We start from the raw sequence: 22,177 nt of genomic DNA, 5'->3' as shown, positions 1-22,177 counted from the left end.
CTGTACCACTCCACCACTGCGGGTGGAATAGCAGCCCAATCTCAGCGTTTGCACGTTGAAATAGTTGAAATGTTTTAAATTAAAAATACATTTTTGCATTTTAAATTAAAATGCAAAATAATCATTTTGAAAGCTTCAGGTGTTTTGAGGTGTGTGTGTGTGTGTGTGTGTGTGTGTTCTGTCTTCTTGATCCCCAGTGAGTCGTGGCGGATGGCTGCTTATACTGAGCCAGGATCCTCTGGAGGTTTCTTCCTGTAGGGAGTTTTCCTCTCCACTGTCGCTGCATGCTTGATTAGTATGAGGATTGCTGTAAAGTCACTGACGACTTGATGCAATTTGCTGGGGCTGAAGATGATACCATTATCATTTTTATCTTCCATCCCCAAAGAGGTTCATTGATGGTCTGCCTTTTATAAGGGAACATTAATTATGTAGAGCGGCTTCAGTTCCCTGATAATAAGTGGATACTTCCAACCTTCATCTCTGCTAGAAGATGAGAATGCTCAGAGGGTCTCACCAACTGCTGTGCAAGGAAGTTGAGTGGGCTTTTTAAATATAGTTACAAATCAAAAGTTGCTGCCCAACTCCATTTTGTTTTGATGACATGCATATGGCTGATCACAGAACGCATCTCCATTTGTTTTAAGGATGATTAGATGCCTGATGAAATCTGTGGATGTCCGTCAAAGGGTGATGAAATCAAACTTGCTGGCTCAGAGGGGGCTGCATACACATGCTGTCACTACAAATACAGATACATGCCTGAAGTTTTAGGGTTTGTCCCCAATAACCAACTCTGATTTGCAACGGAAATCTGGAAGATTGAGTTATTCTTGTAGATTTTTAATTAAAAATATATAAATAACTTAAAATTTTCTTATTTAAATTGGCTTTAAATGTCCATGGCTTAGCAAGCAGCCTTTTGGGTAAAAAAAAAAACCCAATAAGAACTGATTTATTCTAATGTTTTTGCACCAAAAATTATAGGTCATATATATATATATATCATATGACATATATATATATATATATATGCACTCTCAGATTCAAATTGTTTTTCCAGCTCTGAATCTATCCTTCCAGCAGCTGACCCAAGTGTGATATAAGTCAGCATAGCCTTTCTGTGATGTTCACTGTTTTCATGCTCTTTCATCCGGTTTGTGGCATGTTTCCAGTCACTGAAACCAGTTTCAAAGCACGATTTGCTTTTAGCATCACTGAAAATGCAGCATGCAAAACAAAACACAGCTCCGGTAGATGGAGAGTAAAGCAGCCACTGTCTTTGGACATACTCACCATTGGCGAGTCTGCGTTTAAAGTGCGATCTGGAGAAGAACCGCTTCTGCTGTTTGTACACTCGTTCGGACGCTTTAAAATTTACGTCCATGCGTTGGCAGCTCTGTGGTCCTTGCTCAGCCCAGTAGGCACGCACAGATGCATCACATTTTCCCCAGCAAGCTGGATCCGTACTGTAACAAGGTTCATCCAAAGTTTCAATCCATGGCCCAGACGCACTTTCGGTCGCCAGTTTTCCACAATCACTCTCCGATGGGAAAAGATAATCCATGGAGGACGTGGTGGTCTCAGATGCCTCCAGGTCGAGCGTCTCTGCTGCCGGAACATCCGCCGCGGATTCAGCCGCCAATTTTCCACAATCACTCACTGACAGGAAAAGATCATTCGTGTTGTTGGACTTGGTCTCAGCAGGTGCCGTCGTGGTGTCGGACCGGCCGCACATGGGGGTATGTCAGGCTGCAAACGCCCGCCGTGATGTAAGAAGTGTGAGAAAACTTGGACCAGTTATAAGCAGTCATGACAGATGTTTGCCAAAACAAATCCCAGTGCTTCTCAGCTAAATGGTAGCTTCTTGTTAGAGAATTACATACAAAAATAAAAATGCTTTTTGGACCTCCAGCGGGGCCTCCAGCACGCAGGGGCCCAGGGCTGTAGCCCAGGTAAGCCCATGCGAAAGTCCGGGGGTGCAGGAAGGCTTCTGCCGTGAAGTGAAGATGCTAATGCTAACAGTTTGCTTAAACTAGCCGAGATGTCCGCTACTGATTCCTGGACGCTAAAAAAACAACAGCCTTCCTCGTCACGAGTCTGTGAATGCTAATTCGCAGTGTGATGTAGATCTGTGAGGACTTTCTAATCCTTGCTTTTGTATTTTATATCAGAAGCTAATGTAGAAGATAGGTGTAAGAGATTATTTTCATGTTCAGCCTGCATGAATAACGCAGCGGTACCGAGTATAATCCGAAAAGCATTTAAAGAATGGTTTGTCAATCAACCACACCCGTAAAAGAGCTCCAACATTCACAACATGGTAATCAGGACGACGCCATTACAAGGAAGCTTTACTTTAAAATAATTGATGGTTACAAGCTGCATTTTAGATTTCCAGAAGTCAATCTATCCTGGATTTTAGATATTAACCTCCTTCTAGGTCATCGTCACAGATCCACATTCAACCCCTTCTGACTTAAAGCGACCAGATGGAGCATGAAGATGAGTACCTCCATCAGAAACCTGCCATATTCAGGCCCATGCATGTCTACTGCCCCCTGGTGGAGGATCAACAGGTGGTGAGAGCCAGATTTATTTCTTTATACTGTCAGATTGTTATAAAATCACTTAGAATAAAACTGATTGCTATTTAGTTGGTGATGATATGATGACATTAGACAATAAATGATTCGATTTTAATAAACTAAATTCTTCTTATTTTATATTTTGTGCTTTCAAATAGAGACAAAGTGTGAATGTTGTCTTTGGTATGTGTTATTGCTGTGTCTGCAAGTGAGAAAATAGGATAGAATAGACTTTATTGATCCCACAGTGGTGAAATTCACTCATTAACACCAAGAGAATAGACTTAGAGAAAAACAGGTAAATACACAAAGGCAGTAGGCTATTACAAGGTTCAACGAGGTTCTGGTTCTGATAGTTAAAGTAATCTTTAGAGTGATTTAAGTAAAAAATGTTAAACATCTAATTTCACTTTCTGTACTAATATAATGAACATTGAGTGTAGACGATGGGGGTGAGGAGGTTTTACTTCTTGCTTCCTGTGGGCGGAGCTTTAGTCTGGTTGTCAGGTGGCAAAGGCTTTCCAAGATGATGCCCTGTGCTGATGCCAAATGGTTGACATGCTTGCTCTTCCCTCACCTCTTGCTTAAGCTTGAATCCCGCCATAAAAGACAGGTCAAAGAACTCGCAGGGAGGAAAGGTCAAAGGGTTTTCCTCCAGCAGTCCTTTCAGACGTGCTCGCCATCCTTCCAGCAGCTTGGCACGTACGTCTGGAGGACAATGACCTGGACCCCAGAAGATCTGAGGTGCCAGAACCTGAAATCCACAGAAGTTCAGAGTTCCATTCTGAAAACAGACAGACAGACAGATGTTTTTCAGAACCTGATTTGGTTTGTGACCCACCAGAACCTGACCTGAGCCCACAGATGGCTGTTGGTGGTGATTCAGTTCTGCAGCTCAGTAACGTCATTAGTCAGCCGGTCCTAGTGATTAGAGAGTCGATCTTTGTTCCAAACCTCACATATGGTCATGAGTCTCGGGTGATGACTGAGAGAACAAGACTGCAAATGCAGGAGTGAGACAGGTGGAGGAGCTTGGGAATCCAGAAGGGACTTGGAGTAAAACCAGAGCTAGCTCAGAAAGTTCAGGAATCATCCTGGATGCTTCCAGGGGAGATGATTCATGCATGTCCTACTAGCAGGAGGCCAAACAATGACCCAGGACACCCAGGAGAGATCGTATCTCCACGCTGGCCAGGGAACTATGGACGTAATTTTCACTTTAGAAGTGTGTGTGTGTGTGTGTGTGTGTGTGGGGGGGGGGGGGGGGGGTATTTACAGTATGCTTTAATGGGAAACAGGCTTCAACACAAACAGTTGTTTTCTGCTTGGTCCTAGAGCTCAACCAGTGTCAATTTACTATAGCGTAATATTGTTTTTGGATGGTAAAAAGTGCAGGGGTCAAAACTTGACTTTGGAAAAAGTGGGGGGGACATGTCCCCCCCCCCCCCCCCCCCCCCCCCCCCCCTTCAAGTTATGTCCAGGCAGGGAACACCAAACAGTTCCTCTGGAGGAGCTACAGAAGTTTGCAGTGGAGAAGTTGGCCGGGGCCTGCTGCTGAGGCGGCTGCTACAGATGAGATAACTCCAACACTGATGTTGGTGATAGGTAGGTTTATGAGAAGAGAGTTAAGGACAAAGATCTGAGGTTCAGACCAGACTGCAGACCACCCATGGTGCAGTCAGAACCCTTCTCACCTGGAGAGGCCACAGGACCACGTTAATGTCCCCGTTGATGCCGTCAGGACTACACATCGACTGTGTACTTCCAGTAGTGAAGGACAGCATGGCCTTTTTACCCTAAACACACACACACGCACACGCACACACACACACACACACACACACACACACACGGTAATTCATCAAATAAAAAAGTTCTATTGCTGTTTGTGACTGATCGGGTGGTTTGTGTGAATGTGATCAGGATCTCACCCTGAAAATCCCGTTGCTGTACATGTTCTGGAGCGAGAAGGCGAACCCTTGGGTGAGCACTCGGTCGATCCAGCCCTTCAGGATGGCCGGAACGCTGAACCAGTACATAGGAAACTACCGCAGGCACACACAAAGCACCAGCTCAGAGAGGCCTTTTGTTTTGTGTGTGCGTGTGTGTGTGTGTATGTGATAACTAAAAACAAAACTAATCAATCATTTATAAACAGTCTCAGGAAAACCATTTTTTAATTCCAAACAGCAACTTTATAAAAATCAGAGCTGAAACAATCATCTTATGTTTGAAGAGTAAAGAAAACCGAGATAAACTAAAATGTTAGAGCTGCAGCCACTCGCTCATCAGGGACACTGTGGCAACCGGCCACTTGTGTTGCCCCCCCTCCCTGACAGGAAGTCAGACTAAAACGAAACAGCAGACAAACAGCTGCTGGGTGAAAACTAAAAGTGCTTTAGAAAAACAGTGCGTGTCTTATCGGGGTCTCCATGGTAACCAGCCACCTGCGTCTCTCCAATCTGTGTAAAAATCTCCAAACATCCTCCAGTGATCAAAGACATCAGAACAGCAGTCTGATCATGGAACATCCAACTTCCTGTGACGCGTTTAGACTCTGAGCTATAAATCTCCAGAGGGGGCGGGGCTTCCTGACCTGGTTCACCTGTCTGTGGGGGTGTCTATCATAGATATCAATGAATGTCATCTCCATCATACAACAAACTGCTCCCAAGAGTCACAGCTCACTGGTCCTGATCGGACTAAAGGTTCTGATGGTTTTTTTTAAAGCCTCAGCGTGAAAACAGACAAAAATCTTAACAGGAAGTTATGAGGCTTCTTCATGGATCATTACCATTAAACTGAGACTGATTTGTGACCTCTGACCTGGAAGATGATAAGATCTGCCTGTTTGACTTTATCCTGCTCCTGTCTGATGTCCTCACTGAGACGGCCGTCCTTCCAGGCGAGCATCGTCTCCTCTCCGTACTGAAACTTGTCTGGATTCTTCAGGTCGCCTGCACACACACACACACACACACACACACACACACACACACACACACACACACACACACACACACACACACAGGTTTAACATAATTTATGGTAAAAAAAAAAGCTTAAATATGATCAATCAACCTAACCAAAAAAAAAAAAAAAAACCAAAGAGACGATAAAGAAAACATGAATGACAGGAGGAAAAGGAGCGGCTCACCGATGATGTCATCCTTAGTGGCACTAGCCCTAAACTTCATGGCGTAGAGGTCAGACACCACGACCTTAAATCCCTGAGCCTCCAGCTCCTGGACCGCGGCATCCCGGACCGCCGCGTTGAAGGAGGCTGGATTCTGGTGAGCGAACACGATGAGAGCTGTTTTCCGATCTGGGAACGACAAACAGGAAGTTTGTTTTCAGAACCAAGACCAGAATATGACCAGTACCTATTCTGTCAAGTTTAAAATCTTGTTTGTTTTTAAATCCGTTAAAGGCCTTGCCCCCTCTGAGCTTCTGGTGCCCCATCCTCCAGCCAGAAGTTTGTGGTTTAGCCCTGTTTCTTCTGGAGGTCCCAAGAACCAACCCGAAAACTTGTGGGGACATCTTTTCCGTAGCGGACCCAACACACTTTAGAATAAAAGGACCATTTGAAGAAGCATTTAGTTAAACCTAATGTGGCAAGGTGGAGTAACGAGGGACCCGGCGGGATTAGATCCCCAGACTCCGAGGTGAGAGTCATGTGTGTTTACCAGCCAGCCAGAGGGACATCCCCTTGGCTACGCGGCCAGGGCGCATGATCAATCGGGACACTGTGACAGGACGCTCCCACTGCCACACTAAAATTATAATTTATTGGCTACATGTACCTGGTGTATCAGTGTGATCAATGTTACTGTTTCATGCTTTTATTGTCTCATTTTATTCTTTCTTAGTTTGAAACTAATAATTTCCGGGCCGGCGAAGCCCTTTGGTCAGCTCAGCTGTCTTTAAATGTGCTTCACAACTAAACTTGACCTTGACCTAACAGAACCAAAAAGGTCAAATGACACACAAACAAAAAAACTAAAACACATAAAAATGCTAAACGCATAAATAACTAAAACCCACAAACTAAACGTTCTTGTTTATTTATGTGTTCTAGTCATAAATGAACATAAACAAAAATAAACTAGAGAAATTCTACTTTAACACCTTTGAAGCAGACAAAAAACCTGATATCTAAAATGAAAGTTTGTTGAAACTTTTTCAGATGAGAACAATCATTAATAATTCCATTCATTTGATGTTCTTCAAATGAGCACAGCCTGCATTCCAGGAACGATCAGGTCATTGTTTCTGTAGAAACCCGCCCAGAACTTTATTCAGAGACTCAGAAACCGGGTTTCTCCTCCAGAAACATGGAAAAGTTCAGCTGATCTGCAGCAGAAGATGAGAATCTTACCCATGATGATTCAGTAGACTCCGTCTGCAGTCTGGACGTGTTTCCTGTGGCTCTTATAGACCCAGCAGCTAGCGTGAGAGTGCTGCTGTAGCCGGAAAGTGAGAACCTCATGGTTATGTAACAAAGGAATAAAAAAACAGGTCTGAGAGGCTGCAGAACCGGTTCTGCTCAACAGGAGGAGACGTGAGCAGAGACACAATCCAGAGAGGAGCTGGTTCTAAATTCTGGAGTCATTTTATTCCCAGAACCAAACAGGTTTTGATCCTGGAACCACATTCTCTAAAGCAGGGGTTCCCATCTGGGGTCTATGACCCCCAAGGGGGTCCACACAAGAATGTCTGTGCAGAAGCTGTGAGGTTACCAAAACTGTTTATGTAAAAAATACATTTTTAAAATCCCAATCTCACACCCAGTAGTATAATTTAATCTTTATCGGAGAGTCAGCTCTGTAAAATCACTGTTGATGCATAAATGCGGGTAGGAGTTGGTGCTAGGGGTCCTCGACTGTCCTGGAGCCAGACAAGAGGGTCCTGAAGGACAAAAGGTGCTCTAATAATAATAATAATAATAACAATAATAATAATAAAAAAAAATAATTATACATTTTATTTGGAGTGCCTTTAAAAAAACAAGGACACTACAATTAGTTTAAAAAATAAATAAGAAATTAAAACATTCAATGACTAGAAAATTTAAAACCCAAATAAAACATCAGATAAATTCTATTTCAATTCAAGTTTATTTATAAAGCGCCAAATCACGACAAGAGTCATTTCAAGGCCCTTCACATAGTAAACATTCCAATACAGGTCAGGTCATTAAGCCAATCAGAAAAAAGTTCCTTATAAAAGGAACCCAGCAAATTGCATCGAGTCACTGACTAGTGTCAGTGACTTTACAGCAATCCTCATACTAAGCATTTAGCGATAGTGGAGAGGAAAACTCCCTTTAAAACACTTGTAACAGTGACTAAGCAATTTTGAAGAGATGAGTTTTGAGATTAGCCTGAAATAGGTGAAGGGTAGTCACATTCCTAAAGTGAGCAGGTAATGAGTTCTCTGACTGAAACTTTAGATGCTCCAAATCCAACTCGGCACAAGTCTGTCTCTTCAGACACGGAGACACACGACTCCTTCGCGCCATGACACTCAGTAATGCTACCTGAGCACCTTTATCACCTGATCTGCTGTTCAGAGTTCTGATAACCAGCAAATTCAGGGTCAGATTTCACATCATGGAAACGTTTTGTTTGGTTTGCTTTCAAGCTGCTGTTGATTGATGAGTTGATCACATGACCCTGGGCAGTTTACACACCTGCTCAGGTGAAGATGGTGAGGTTTTTTTTTAAATCTAATTTGATCTTTTAGTCACTGCAGAATGATCCAGACACATTCTGATTAGGTGTTTTGACAGCATTTAATGATCACCGTGGCAACCATGGGAGTATAGTGTCACCTGACTCATGGGGTGGACTATACAGACTAGAGCTGACACAGGTGTTGTTCTGACCAAAGTGACTTGCAGGAACTCTGGACTCTAGTGCCACCTGCTGGGGTTTGAGATGCTTCTCTATTCTTCTGATCCTTCTGTCCTCAGCCGTGGAAATCTAATATAATCATTTATAAGAAAACTGAACTAAAGTCTGACCTGCTGATAACAAGCTGCAGGAAATGATGGAGCTGCAGAACCTGAAGTGGAGGTCTGTATCTCCAGGCTGGAGGAAGCTCAGCAGTTGCCTCCGGCTCCAGAGGAAGAAGATGGACTTTAAGAGAACCAATAAGGAACTGAAATAAATGATCTTCAATTTAATAGATCCATACAATCTCACCTTTAGACCTTAGATAGTAGATCTTGTCATCCTGCTTTTATTTTGGTAGATATGGTTTACAGCGGTCTGAGTTTACATGCTAATTAAATATTTGATTAAAACCACATTTAATTTTAACAATTCAATGTAACTTTTTAGATCTGATTCACAACAAGATGGTAAAAGGGGCGGAGCTTATAGACACAGAGAATGTGACAGTTTCCTGCATTCATGTCATACCTGCACAGAGGGTCAAGAGTGACACAAATTCATAAACACATAAAAGATCAAAACAATAAACTATTCATTAAAATTATTACAATCTCAAATAAACATCGAATGCTTTGGAATAATGTTATTTATGAAATTGTTCATCGTGGTTTTATTTTACATGTTAGTCCCCTGAATGGCAGGGTGTACTAAGGCATACTATTGCAACAACGGGAGAGACAGGGGAGGGCTGAGAATTGACCCTTTGGTACTACCCAGGAGAGGTCAACCTTAAAATCACCCATCCTCATACAGAGCATCCTCTCAAACAGGTAGGACCTAACCCACCGGAGAGCTGATTCAATATATTTGGTACATTCTCGCGGTGTACTTCTAATTCCATTTTTGGTTCTTTTTTAAACACAGAAAAGGTTTCTATTTACCTTGCTGGTTTTAAAAAAGAACCAAAAATGGAGCTGATTCAATGATCTCAAACCCGCTGCTTCAGAAATCATTGTGGTCCACAATGTCGCACACAGTGGTCAGGTCTCATAATAAAAGGACCATAGATTCCCCAATCGGCGGCCGCCTGGGGCCCCCTTAATGTTGGGGGCCCCCCTAGCCCTGACTGCTGGCACCCCTCTGTTAATGCCACATTGGACTATTCCTTTAAAAAACGCCGATGCACAAACAGGAAGTGATTGGTGGTCATTCCCCTCCAATCCAGTTGGTGGCAGTAATGCACCAAATTGTTGTTTGCCAAGTGCCATAAGACCACAAATAAGAAGAAGAGAAAGCAGAGGAAGAAGAAGAGAGGCGGGAGCATTCGTAACAAACTTGAAGCGATAGTCAAAACATTAAGCATGAAATGGAGTTATCCTATTGGCTCCAGTAAGAGAAGAAGCAGCTTGCTTGAAAAAAGCTTTTATCTTCACTTCCGAAAGTTACATCGTTTTACAATGTAAACATCAAAAGGAAGCAGAAAATGAAAGACAATGGAAAATGTTTACAGAGAGGAAAACAAACCAAAGTAGTAAATAGAAGAAAAAAAGAAAGGCAAAAGCACAGGAGCACTGACAGGAAGAAGAAAGCAGAGCAAATATTGAAGGCACTCAAAGGGAGAGAGAGACAGGAAAAAAGAGGAGGACAAATAAAAAAGTGAAAATTACTCATGTCAGAAGAAAGTGGAGTTTCGCAAATTCAGTGAAAGATAAGATTGTCAAAAGTTTTGTGTAAGGGGGCCCCATGTCTGTGTTTGCCTTGGGCCCCTAAATTGCTAAATCCTCCACTGGATAAATCTACCTAGCCTACATTTTATTTTTTACGAACTTTGTTTTGTTTTCTTGGTTTTTATTTTCCTGTCTTCCTGTCCTGTCTGTCTCTGATCTTCCTGCATCTCCCAGTCCTCCAGAAAAACTCCTGCCTGCTTCCTTCTTTTTCACCTCACAAGTAACTTTTTAACTAGCAGATCAAATCGATCTATCGACCGTAAAAAAAGCGGAGAGTGCGCTGCGCTGCCCGGCTGCGCCAGTGACGAGCGCTGAAGCGGAGACAGCGCGAACGCGTCCACACGTCAAGCTCAAATACAGACAGAACTTACCAGAGAGAAAATGAACGGACATGAACGACTGTGTATTAATTACACATTTTTTGGTGACGCCACTTAGAAACTTAGAAAATGTTACTGTGGCCGTGGAGTTCATGAATAATCAGCGGTCTGCCTGCCGCTCTCTGCATCTCTGCCCGAAAGAATCCCCGCTACTCTGAGTCCATATAAATAATATAATACAGGTAGAAACTGGATCTCTTTTGTGCTCCTTCTGGGTGTGTAAGTTAAGGGCATCAGTGGAGCCTGACAACCTTTAAGGAGAACCAAGTTGCTCTCCTGTAATTTGAACCCAGTATCTGACTCCGGATCGGGGCTTGGATCGGGAAGTAAAGCCCGAGTCCCGATCGAGTCTGAAACCACGTGATCGGGCCGATTTCCGATCATGTGATCGGATCGGGACATCCCTAGTATTATGTTGTGATTTATAGTGACTTTTGTTTATTTGTCTGTCGATCAGAGCTTTGTTATTTGTCAGGTTTAAGCACCTGAGACACCATATAACAACACAGCACAGGGAAAGAGACACAAAAGTCAGAATTATGTTTTAAGCTCTAGGAGAATGGAATGAGGCCGCACCAACTCAGTCTCCACTGAGCTGACGGTTCCTCCAAACCATTCTGGCCTTTTGGAATCCGAGCATCTCTATTTATTACAAGCTGGGAGCTTCCCTAGTTACATGCCTGAGCGCTGATTCTGAAGGGAGGGGGAAAACACAGCTCTCAGTCTTTAATTGTTACAAGTTTCACACAAAGAGCATTCATTATTACACTAACTTTCAGTGTCTAATCACACGATGAGTAGCAAACAGTTGCACGAGTCAGCAAATGACTGATCAGCAGATCTCCTCGGGTCATCTTTGGGTCACATTAGGTCAGATTTTAACACCCTTAAAGTCTCATGAGGGGACTTTACAACACAGCAACTGTTTAAGCATCAAATGGTAAAAGCATTAAGCATAAAACATGATAAATGAAAACAATCTTTAAATGTAATAAAAGCATAAAGCATGATAAATTAAACATGAATAATTATTCTATCATTATTATTATTATAGTTGAGTGATTTCTGAATCCTGGATATGAAACACAGCTAAAGATAAAAGCTGTGAACCAGTGTGAGGTTTGAGTTTGTTCACTGAGCTTTGATCCAGTCAGAAATAATGTTAACGGCTTTGAGTCTTTTTAAGTCATTAACATTAAATGTGAGTTTATTTATGAATCAGAAACAGGTTTTATTTTTACATCAGGACCAAATAGATGATGGGAAACCATCCCAGATGTTTTGGTTAAATCACAGGAGTTTGATGTGAAACCAGTGCCATCACTACCTACTTTACCAGCTTTAAGCTCAAACACTGGACTTTGTTCTCATGTAGTCCAAATCTCAATACGTAGAAGCACTTTTTCCTCTTTAACTGAACTCAGTCAGGCGTCTGTGAAGTCAGGTTTTAAGTGTTTATTTTATTTCTGTGAAGAATTCTTCGATTAGCAGAAATAACTGGCGCTTTAGCTCACCTAGTAAGACGTTGGACTCTCGTGCTGAAGACCCGGGTTCGATTCTAGATGTCAACATAGTTTATAGGGCTGCATGGTGGCGCAGTGGTTAGCACTGTTGCCTTGCAGCACGAAGGTTGCAGGTTCGAAACTCGGCTGCGGCCTTTCTGCGTGGAGTTGCGTGTTCTCCCCATGCATGCGTGGGTTTCCTCCGGGTACTCCGGTTTCCCCCACAGATCACAACATGCCCTATAGGTTATAAAGTGTAAGTCGCTTTGGATAAGAGCGTCTGCTAAATGAATAAACATAAATAAGCTGCAGTTTGTTTAATGTTTGTTCTGATTTAATGACTTAGTGCTATTTCAATGATAAACCTCAAATCCGTCCAGTTTTAATGAAAGAGTTTTGGATCAGACAACCCAGACTCGGGAAGCGACTCCTCTGAGACACGGATAGGAATAAAATCCTGGTTGGTCCAGGATCCACTTCCACAGGTCTCCTTTCTTGTTGTTGAGTTTTTGAATCCTGCAAAAAAAAAGTGAGAATCCCTCAAATATAAAACTCTCTGAACAGTAAAAACGTATAAATGTTTTAGAACTCAAACAGATTTGGGTGACAGATGAACGTTTTTATGAAGCTAACCAGGGATCTGGATGAAACTCCTCATGTAGACCGACCCTGTTAGTCTGAAAAAGGCTAAAACATTTTCATTTATTTGATAAAATATTTGTTTTAAATGAATGCATTACTGAGATATTTTCTTTTAGTTTTATTTATTTATTGTAATGTGAGCAGAGGTGTAGCTGCTATAACCAGGTCACTAAATAAATATGAATAATAAAATGTGAAGACTTATAGGTTTAAAATTTTTCCACTGCTCGTCCCAAACCTTCATCAGAACATCTCAGTTTCTCTCATCGGCTCTTTAATAAATGTTAAAACTAAATAAAGTCTTGTTTACCACAGACAGCTCGTTTTGCCATCTTTCATTTTTCCTCTTTCACGTCTTTACATTTACATCTCAGAACGTTTGAACGGTCATCAGCAGCTCTCAGAAAAGTCAAGTTCAACAGATCCAAAAACCACGACTGACAGCAGCACCGAAATTCTGGGTTTTATGTTCTTAACTACAATGATTTACACTACATGAATTGAGAAGGAATGAGAAATGAGCTGTTATGTAGCGCCATCTGGTGTTAAACAAAGAAGAAGAAGAAGAAGAAGAAGAAGAAGAAAGTATCATTTCTATAGCACCTCTCAAGATAAAAATCACGAGGCGCTTCACAAAAACAAAAAAAAATGTTAAAATATAAAAAAGCATTTAGAAAATGTTTAAAAATATATTTAAAATGAGCAAAGATAGGCAACTGTGATTAAAAAAATGTTAAGAAAGAAAGAGAGTGAACAGGAAAGAGGGAAATCAGTGGATCCTGAGGAAGGTGGAATAGGTGGGGAGAGCAGAATAAAGAGAGAGAGGTGAAGAAGGTCATACAAAAGCCAGCTTGAACAAGTGAGTCTTCAGCTGCTTTTTAAAGGAGACCACTGAGTCCACTGATCTCAGGCTCAGGGGGAGAGAGGTCCAGAGTCTGGGGGCCACAGCAGCAAATGATCTGTCACCTTTGGTCTTTAGCCTGGTGTGCTGCACAACCAGTAGGCTTTGATCACTGGACCTCAGGGACCTGCTGGGGGTGTAGGGACTAAGAAGATCATGTTTGTCCATGTAAGGCCCTATAGACCAGAACCAGGATCTTGAAATGAACACTGAAGTTGACTGGCAGCCAGTGAAGCTGGAGGAGAAGCGGGGTGATGTGGGTGTGTTTGGAGGACTTGGTCAGAAGCCGAGCACAGGCGTTCTGAACCACCTGTAGACGGTTCAGGGAGGTTCTGCTCAGACACGTGAAAAGAGAGTTACAGTAGTCTAAGCGTGAGGAGATGAAGGTGTGGAGAACTGTCTCAAGTTCAGAGTGAGACAGAATGGGACTCAGCTTAGCAATGTTCCTGAGATGGAAGAAGGAAGAGCGAACAAGAGAACTTACATGAGAATCCAGGGTGAGAGCTGGGTCAAAGGTCACGCCAATATTCCTGACAGAAGGTTTGGTGTGAGAAGCAAGCTGACCAAGAGAGTCTCTGACTTTGGGAACCAGCTTGTCTGGGGCACAGATGAGGATCTCAGTCTTATCTTCATTCAGCTGTAGAAAGCTCCCATCCATCCAGGTTTTGATAGAGTCTAAGCAGGTGTGTAGCAGCTGCAGCTTAGACCTCTCATGGGGCTTAAAGGAGATGCACAGTTGGATGTCATCTGCATAAAGATGGTAGGAGATTCCTTTGAAGGAGCTCAGGATGTACTGAAGAGGAAGCAGATAGAGGAGGAAGAGCAGAGGCCCCAGCACAGAACCTTGTGGGACACCATGGGTAAGAGAGGTGGTGGAGGACCTAAACTTGGAGACGGCCACAGAAAAGGAGCACTCAGAGAGATAAGAGGAGAAACACTCCAGAGCAGATCCTGATAGGCCTACCCAGTCCCTCAGCCTCTCCAGTAGCAGGTGATGGTCAACAGTGTCAAAGGCTGCAGTCAGGTCCAGCAGGACCAGAACAGAACAGTCCCCTGCATCACTGTGAGTCAGAAGGTCATTAGAGACCCTAAGACCCTAACACAGCTATATTTATTAGGAAAACAAGGAATGTGATCATACGTATTACATCTGCACCTGCATTTGCACGTCGTTTGCCTTGATAAGCAGGAGCTAATTGCCTTGTTAGGCAGGAACTAATACATCACAGAGATATGTAATTCTAAAATAATCAGGAACATCCTGGAACATCCTTGATAGCAGGAACACGCTGGTACTGAGATAAGGTGGAGAGGAGATGGAATGTCTCACTCCCTTTTTTGAGGTACGCAGCTGTTTAGAGCTTGTGCAGAAAAGCACTGATTATTATGAACAGGATTCCATAATGTAGAAAAAGCATATATGAGCTTATACATATATTTTCAGTCTTCGCATTTCTCCCTCTGCAGAGACAAATGAAAGTTTCATCTTTCACCTGTGCTTGTGATTCACTCTAGGTAACCTGTGCTGCTAAAATAACCCAACACCTATTTTGGTAAATTCTGAGCTGTTAAGATAAATATCGTGTTTCTGACTTTGTGTACAGCACCATGGGTGTCCGATGAGGTTGTGAAAGGGGCTTTGTAAATGTCAGGTTTAAGACGTCATAAACAATAGAGGAAAAGAGACACAAAAGTCAGAATTCTGTTTTATGCTCGAGGAGAATGGAATTAAGGTCCGACCAGCACAGTCTCCACTGTACCGGCAGATCCTCCAAAACCACTCTGCCTTTGAAATCCGAGCGTGTCCTTTTATTACAAGCTGGGCGGGTCCCTAGGTACATGCCTGAGAGCTGACACTGAAGGATGGGGGAAATCACAGCTCTCAGTTTTTAGTAATTGTTACAAGTTTCACACAAAGAGCATTCAGTTTTTCTAATCGGTGTCTAATCACACGATGTGCAACAGATTGTTGCACGAGTCAGCAGTTGTCCAAGTCAGCAGATGTCCTTGAGCCGCATTAGGTCAGGACCAAGGCTCAGCATTCTTAAAGTCTCCTCATGAGACTTCAAGCAATACAGCAACCGTTCAGCATGAATGGTAAAATCTTTAAATGTAATAAAAGCATAAAGCATGATAAAAGAAAACACGTATAATTATCTTAACAGTAAAAGGGAAGTAAAGGAAAGTAAAGTAAAGTTAAGTCTTGGAAAGGAAAGTAAAATAAAATCAAATAAACTAAAGTAAAGTAAAGTTGAGTTAAGTTAAGTTAAGTTAAGCTAAGCTAAGTTAAGTCTTGGAAAGGAAAGTAAAATAAAATCAAAGAAAGCAAAATAAAGTAAAGTAAAGTGAAGTCAGTATCACAGTGCTCTATAACAAACAAACAAAAAAATAAACCTAACAACAATAGTGAAAAAAGAACTAAACTAAACCCAGTCAAATGAGATAATTGTTTTTAAGTTATTTTTTATTTTTTATTTTTTTTAAGAGACCAAGTCCACAGACCTCCAGAGTCTGGAGGCCAAAGCTTGGACCAGATAGTCCTCAGGGATCTTCTGGTGTTGGTCCATGTTGGATTCTAAGCCCGACAGGAAATCAGAGATGGAGAGGTGACTGAGCAACTTTATCCTTAAAAAGTGGATAAGATGCAGAGTTTTCTCAAGAAGAGCCGTGCTAGAACACTCCTCATGCCTGGGAGGAGAGACCTCTGTCCTTGGAGCTAGCTGACAAAAACAAGACTGATTCCAGCCCGATAGGTCAGCGTTGGGTCAGGACAGATTCCATCTGATGGGATCTCTGTGAAACACTGTTCTGTGATTCATCATTGATGGTTTCTGTTGGAAACAACAGATGCCCACACCAGAAGGAGCTTCAATTCCCTCAGGAATACTTTATTACTGCAGACCTGGAAATTCTCCACCTCAGTCAGGCGAGCCTGTCTTCTCCGGGAACACTAATATTTATATGATAAAACAAGCTCACACATCATCACGAGTCTGAGCTGTACATCACCTACACCCATGGACGTAATTTTCACTTTAGAAGTGGGGGTGGGGAGACACGGGGGGGGGGGGGGGGGGTCATCTTTACAGTATGTTCTAACGGGAAGCAGGCTTCAACACAAACGGTTGTTTTCTGCTTGGTCCTAGAGCTCAACCAGTGTCAATTTAATATAGCGTAATATTGTTTTTGGATGGTAAAAAGTGCAGGGGTCAAAACTTGACTTCGGAAAAAGTGGAGGGGACATGACCCCCCTGTCCCCCACCCAAAATTACGTCCATGCCTAAACCTTCTCTAGATCCACTGGCTGGTTCCTGATCATTTTCATTTTGTTTAAGGTTATAAGGAACCTGAGAAAGATTACAGGAAGTTCTGCTGCGGGAATAAATCTGGTGTTCAATGTGATCCAGTCCACTTTTATTTATGCAGCAATTCATACATAACAGTGCTAAACAATAAAAACAACTAAGAAAAAAATCTGAGTTAAAATTTATGTAAGAACATAAATATACTAAAACAATCACACACACACACACACACACACACACACACACACACACACACACACACACACACACACACACACACACGATCTGTGGGAGAGTGAAGGCTTCTGCAGCTTTTCTATTTCACATGCACACACACGCACGTGCGCGCATGCACACACACACACGTGATCTGTGGGGGAGTTAAGGTATCTGCAGCTTTTCTATTTCACATGCACACACACGCACGTGCGCGCATGCACACACACACACGTGATCTGTGGGGGAGTTAAGGTATCTGCAGCTTTTCTATTTCACACACACACACACACACACACACACACACACACACACACACACACACACACACACACACACACACACACACACACACACACACACACACACACACACACACACACACACACACACACACACACACACACACACACACACACACACACAATCTGTGGGGAAGTGGAGGTTTCTGCAGCTCTTCTATTTTTCTCAGACAGAAAACTGGTTCCAGCTGGTTTTTATCTACAGGTCTGACTCTGGTCCTCGCCACCCACGGTTTCACCAGCTCTCTGCATCAGAACTAAAAAGAAAGAATGCTTTTTTCAAGCAGTTTTTTCCAAATAGTATAACTTTTGTTACATCCGTGTTGGCTTCTCTTTGCAAGTGGTTTTTCGGGTTGTTTTTTTCCATATCAACCGACTTCCTGAAACTTTTCTCCACCAACAGCTGCTGGAACACAAAAGTCTGCTGGTGAGTTTATTTCTCATCACGGGTCATAAAAACGTGTTTGTGTGTTTATCTGTGAGCCATGAAAGGCTCTGGTACCAGACTTTACTAGATAAATGTGAGTCTGCGTTGTTTTGGCAGCCATCTTTTATTGGATAAAAATTCTTTGTAGTTTTAGTCAATTTTGGTCAACTCCAATTAAGCAATAGCACACGAGAGGGAGTGCGTTGTTGCTGAATATCAGCACTGGTGTGATTCGGTCATAGATAATCACACCGGAGCTGATATCTATGGGGTGTCATTTGTAAAGTCAAACAGCAATATTTTTGGTTATTTAGCATATCATAAGAGAAAAAATTGGGAGTTCACTTTTTCGAAGTCATATTTTAATCATGTTATTCATACATTTATAAATGTTAAAGTTTCCAAATAAATATTTAGTTAGCAAGCTAAATATTTAATTTGTAGTTAAATATTTATTTTGCAAACTAAATATTTAGGTCTGATCTAAATATTTAGATTGTAAAATAATTATTTAATTCACTAAATATTTAATTTACTAATTAAATATTTATTTTGGAACTAAATATTTAATTTGTAAATTAAATATTTATTTTCCGAAATAAATATTTAGATCCCAGCTAAATATTTATTTTGGAGCTAAACATTTAGTTTGAAAAATCAGTATTTGGGAAATAAATATTTAAGTCTGACCCAAAAATGTAAAATATAGTGTGGAGCTAAATAACATCGTGGAAAATAAATATTTAGCTGGTACTTAAACATTTAGCTAATATGCAAATTTGCTTGCCAATAAGCAGAAGTTGGTTACCAAAATAAATGCTGGATCTCGCTAACTTCTTTATAAACTCTTGCTCCGAACCAGAACTTGTTTTATCTCCGGTTCTATTCTTCTTCAACCAACACGTCGGACATGTTCAGACATGTTTCGCAAGAGTTATTATAATAAATCATTAATGACTTCGTCTATGACTTTTGATCTATTTAATCAATAAATAAACATTTGCTTATTATTACTTGTGGTAAAATAGTATAATGAAATGAAATGCTTCATTAATCTAACTCACTGAGTGGATGTTATGTTTATTTGCTAGACTGTGTTTATCATGTTTTGACGACAAGGTCCTTACACCTGCTTTAGAATAACAAGTACGGCTAAGTTAAATTCATTCCACATAGCTAGACCATTCACACAGTTCAGAGTCTCCATATTGTTGTTGCAGTTGTATTCTCCTTACATGGTAATCAGGGATGTGCTGATGGGTGCATTATTACTGAGTAAAAGAAGCTGAAAGGAGCTCAGCTCCTTTGAGACTTGTGAACTCCGGCTTTGGGTCAGTACGTTTTTGCTGCTTCACACTTCTCCCTCTGCAGAGAAAAAGAAACAATATTATTTCTCATCCCTGTGCTTGTGATTCTTTCTAAGGTCACCTGTCTTTAAAGTAACCCAACAGACCGAAAGAACAAGACTGTAAATATAGCAGCGGAAATCAGTTTTCTTCTTCTGGCAGCCGGACTCAGCCTTTGAGATGGGGGGGAGGAGCTCAAAGTAGAGAAGCTGCTCTTCCATGTCCAGAAGAGCCAGCTGAGGTGGTTCAGGCATCTGGTGAGGACGCCTCCTAAGGCATGTGTATCAGGCGCGTCCTGCTGGCAGGAGGCCCCTGGGTCAGCCCAGGACACGCTGGAGGGATCTCCATGCTGGGTGGAACGCCTTAAATTTCAACCGAACCAGACAGGTGGACAGTAAAGGGACAGATGAACAGATCCTGACCTTTTAGCATATTTAGCTGAAAGCCCCGCCCACTAATCTGTCTGAAAGTCCCATACTGAAATCAGCCACTAGGGGGTGTTAGGCCAATGAAGGGTCAACATTTTTAACACAAATATGAAAGATTCTGTTTTCTAAGAAATAAAAGCACTTTGATATGTTTTATTCCTTTTGATTGATTATTTCATCAAAATAACTTTTACTCGCTAAGTTGTATTAAATGGTAACAAATGCTATTTTGATCACTTCTAACTTTTGAATGGTCAAATGAAAAAAAAACTGGTGGAAAAGATAACCTGAGATGATTTCAAGCATCTTTTTGTTTGTGTTGATGTTTTTAGGAGAACCTAGATCAACGTGGTCAGCTCAAACCTCCAGTCACCATGGGCTCCTGTCACTCTAAAGGTCAGAAGAAGGAACATTTTAAATTTTCGACCCAAAGGAGAGAGAGCAGTGAGACTCCATCTTTTCGATGGGAGTCAGAAGATGAATCTGAGCTGGAGCCCACCTGCCAGGTGTCAGAAGATAAACCTGAACCTCCAGCCTCCTCTTCCAGGGCGATCTTTGATGAAAAGCAGCTGGAGGTCAAACAGGAAATAGCTGCTGTTACCACGCATCCTCTCCTGAGCGCTGAGGAACTCCTCAGGTACTACAACCGGGCGCTCCAGGAGGTGAGGGACCGTGTGGTTGTGTTAGAATTCCAGCTCCCGGTAGGGGGCGCTACAATGCAGCAACAGCAGGAGGTTGAAGCAAAGGAGATAACAGACAGAGGAACACAAACAGAGAAGATAAATGTTCCAGAAATGGGAGCTCTGTGGACCTCTAAAGAGCTCTTGGATCTGGTCCGAGAAGCCCCTGATCCTTTCACCAAACCCGTAGACCTCTACAGGTGGTTGCGTCAGGCCTGCCTGGTCTACGAACCACGTCCTGTTCAGGTCAGAAAGTTGTTGCAGTTGGTGTTTGAGTCCCAGTGGCAGAAGTTTGAGGACAAATTCCATGTCCCAGGATCAGACACAGATGCTGATTGGTCTGGTGTTGATGCCATGACAACGTGGCTAGATGGAGCCTTTAAAACATCTGTGGTCTCCGTAGCCTGGAGCAACCCAAACAAAACCTTTTCTTATCTTTGCCATCAAAAGCCCAACGAGTCGATGACAGATTTCCTTCCCCGTTACAAGCAATTGATGAATTCCATCCACGACGAAGATGTCACTCCCAACGCCGTTTTAAATCTGATGATGTGCTTACAGGATCATGTAGCTGAGCTGTTCCAGCTGACGTACATCGACTGGTTCTCCTACACCTTCAACCAAGCTGCTGTTAGGTTAGAAGTACTGGAGAAGCGAGGCATGCTGGAGTCCAAAACAAAAACTCTGGCGATAGTGAAGAAACTTCAGTCTGGTGAGGAGGAGGAGGAGATAAACGCTCCATCTTCCAACAACCCGCGTCCCAGAAGGAGAAGAGGGAGGTGTTACTCCTGTGGCTGGCATGGACACTGGGCCCGGGAGTGCCCAGCATCATTCTCGATCCAACCGAACCAACGTGCTTTAGAGTGGAACCAACATGCTTTAGAGTGGACCTACATCGACTGAGGAGGCCAACTGAGTCATGACAAAAGTAACAAATAAAAAAAAAATACCTCTTTCTGTTCAGCTTCACTTCCTACTGGTGTGCTGCAGCCTGTCAGGAGGAACACAGAGGTGTCAGATAACTAAGTACAAATACTTCTACTTAGTAGAAATGTTGCTTATCTGTACTTCACTGCAGTAATTACATATTAGCCGACTTTTTACTCGTTTACTGCTTACATTTTAAAAACGTCTTCACACCTATTTCATTATGGCTTAAAGATAAAGACAGAAATGTATCCGTGTAGATTACACCTAGATAGTCAACTTGATTGTTTTTAGTTAATAATTGTAAACATTTACCAGCTGGGTTGTGTGATCCACGCATGGTTCTGCTCATCGTAATAAAATGCATTCACTTACGAGTATGCACGCGTCTGAATCCTGTAGCTATAGTGCAGAGGAGCCAAATGCTTCGATCAGGATCCACCAGTCCTTAGTAACCGTAGCGCTGACACCCCCCCCCACCCCTTATTATAACCTTCTAGTCATCATGGCCTTCTGTAACAGAAGTGTGTGTGGAGGGGTGGGAGGGGTGGGGGGGCGGCGTTGGCTTAAGTTTTCGTCCTCAATGGCATTTTTACACTTATGCTAGGATAACACTTTACAATAAAGGTCTATTTATTAATGTTAGTGCAATATTACACATTAATAAACTAAGTGTTAACAACTGCTTAATCATATTATGTAATGCATTACTAAGTAATTAACAATACCGGGAACATTGATAATTAGATCCTTTGTTTATTAATGCTTAATAATGCACTAAGTAATGTTAATAATGGGAACCTTATTGTAAAGTGTTATCTACATAACTTTTATGCTTCAGTAGTTTTGAAACCATCTGAAATGATTTAAATACAAAAAGGAAAAATCATTTGGAATAATATTTTAAAA

The 22,177-nt window shown here is 42.1% G+C and overlaps 2 protein-coding genes across 2 annotated transcripts; one reads left to right on the top strand and one right to left on the bottom strand.

Moving 5' to 3' along the window:
• Window positions 1–2,805: 2,805 nt before the first annotated feature.
• Window positions 2,806–7,096, bottom strand: nqo1 (NAD(P)H dehydrogenase, quinone 1). The gene is made up of 6 exons (XM_015953245.3): window positions 6,967–7,096; window positions 5,746–5,913; window positions 5,415–5,545; window positions 4,520–4,633; window positions 4,283–4,384; window positions 2,806–3,372 (listed from the first exon to the last, which is right to left on the bottom strand). Exons 1-6 carry the CDS (start codon window positions 6,968–6,970, stop codon window positions 3,052–3,054), a joined length of 840 nt encoding a protein of 279 aa, XP_015808731.1. The 5' UTR covers window positions 6,971–7,096; the 3' UTR covers window positions 2,806–3,051.
• Window positions 7,097–17,661: 10,565 nt separating this feature from the next.
• On the top strand, window positions 17,662–21,646 carry LOC107381526 (uncharacterized). Its single transcript, XM_054731983.2, has 2 exons — window positions 17,662–17,887; window positions 19,994–21,646. Exon 2 carries the CDS (start codon window positions 20,036–20,038, stop codon window positions 21,242–21,244), a length of 1,209 nt encoding a protein of 402 aa, XP_054587958.1. The 5' UTR covers window positions 17,662–17,887; window positions 19,994–20,035; the 3' UTR covers window positions 21,245–21,646.
• Window positions 21,647–22,177: the final 531 nt, after the last annotated feature.

This window comes from Nothobranchius furzeri, chromosome 9 (assembly GCF_043380555.1).
Source record: "Nothobranchius furzeri strain GRZ-AD chromosome 9, NfurGRZ-RIMD1, whole genome shotgun sequence".
In the NCBI taxonomy this organism is placed as follows: domain Eukaryota; kingdom Metazoa; phylum Chordata; class Actinopteri; order Cyprinodontiformes; family Nothobranchiidae; genus Nothobranchius; species Nothobranchius furzeri.
This window is presented reverse-complemented; position numbering and strand designations above follow the sequence as displayed.